The following is a 302-nucleotide window of genomic DNA, read 5'->3' as shown; positions in this document are numbered from 1 at the left end:
GGTGACTTAACTTCGCCGCCAGTTTGCTGATGTAGATCCTCCACACCCCTGTACTCCGTCGTATCAACAGTCTGTTGCACATCCTTCAACTCCACTGCCACCTTATCCTCTTGAATCCTGCCGTGATCATCATCATCATCGCCCGCAACCGCATCGCTAATGTTTTGACCTGTTTCCTTGGCTGCTTTCCACGCGCCTTCCATCGTATCCTTCATGTTATCTCCGGCATTGATAGCTGCGTCGGTTGCTTTCTTCACTCCTTCCTTTGCCTTGTCCGATACGTAACTCGCCGTGGACTTATC

At 51.0% G+C, this 302-nt stretch overlaps 1 protein-coding gene across 1 annotated transcript; it reads right to left on the bottom strand.

The window, feature by feature from the left end:
- Positions 1–6: 6 nt before the first annotated feature.
- Positions 7–296, bottom strand: LOC104775512 (the record flags this gene model as incomplete). The annotated part of the gene is made up of 1 exon (XM_010499527.1): positions 7–296. A coding segment is annotated over one exon (290 nt), but the record flags the coding sequence as incomplete, so codon positions are not given.
- Between the last annotated feature and the right edge of the window lie 6 nt (positions 297–302).

This window comes from Camelina sativa, unplaced genomic scaffold, assembly GCF_000633955.1.
Source record: "Camelina sativa cultivar DH55 unplaced genomic scaffold, Cs unpScaffold17174, whole genome shotgun sequence".
Taxonomy (NCBI): Eukaryota; Viridiplantae; Streptophyta; class Magnoliopsida; order Brassicales; family Brassicaceae; genus Camelina; species Camelina sativa.
Note: the sequence above shows the minus strand (reverse complement) of the source record. Positions and strands in the feature narration are given on the sequence as shown.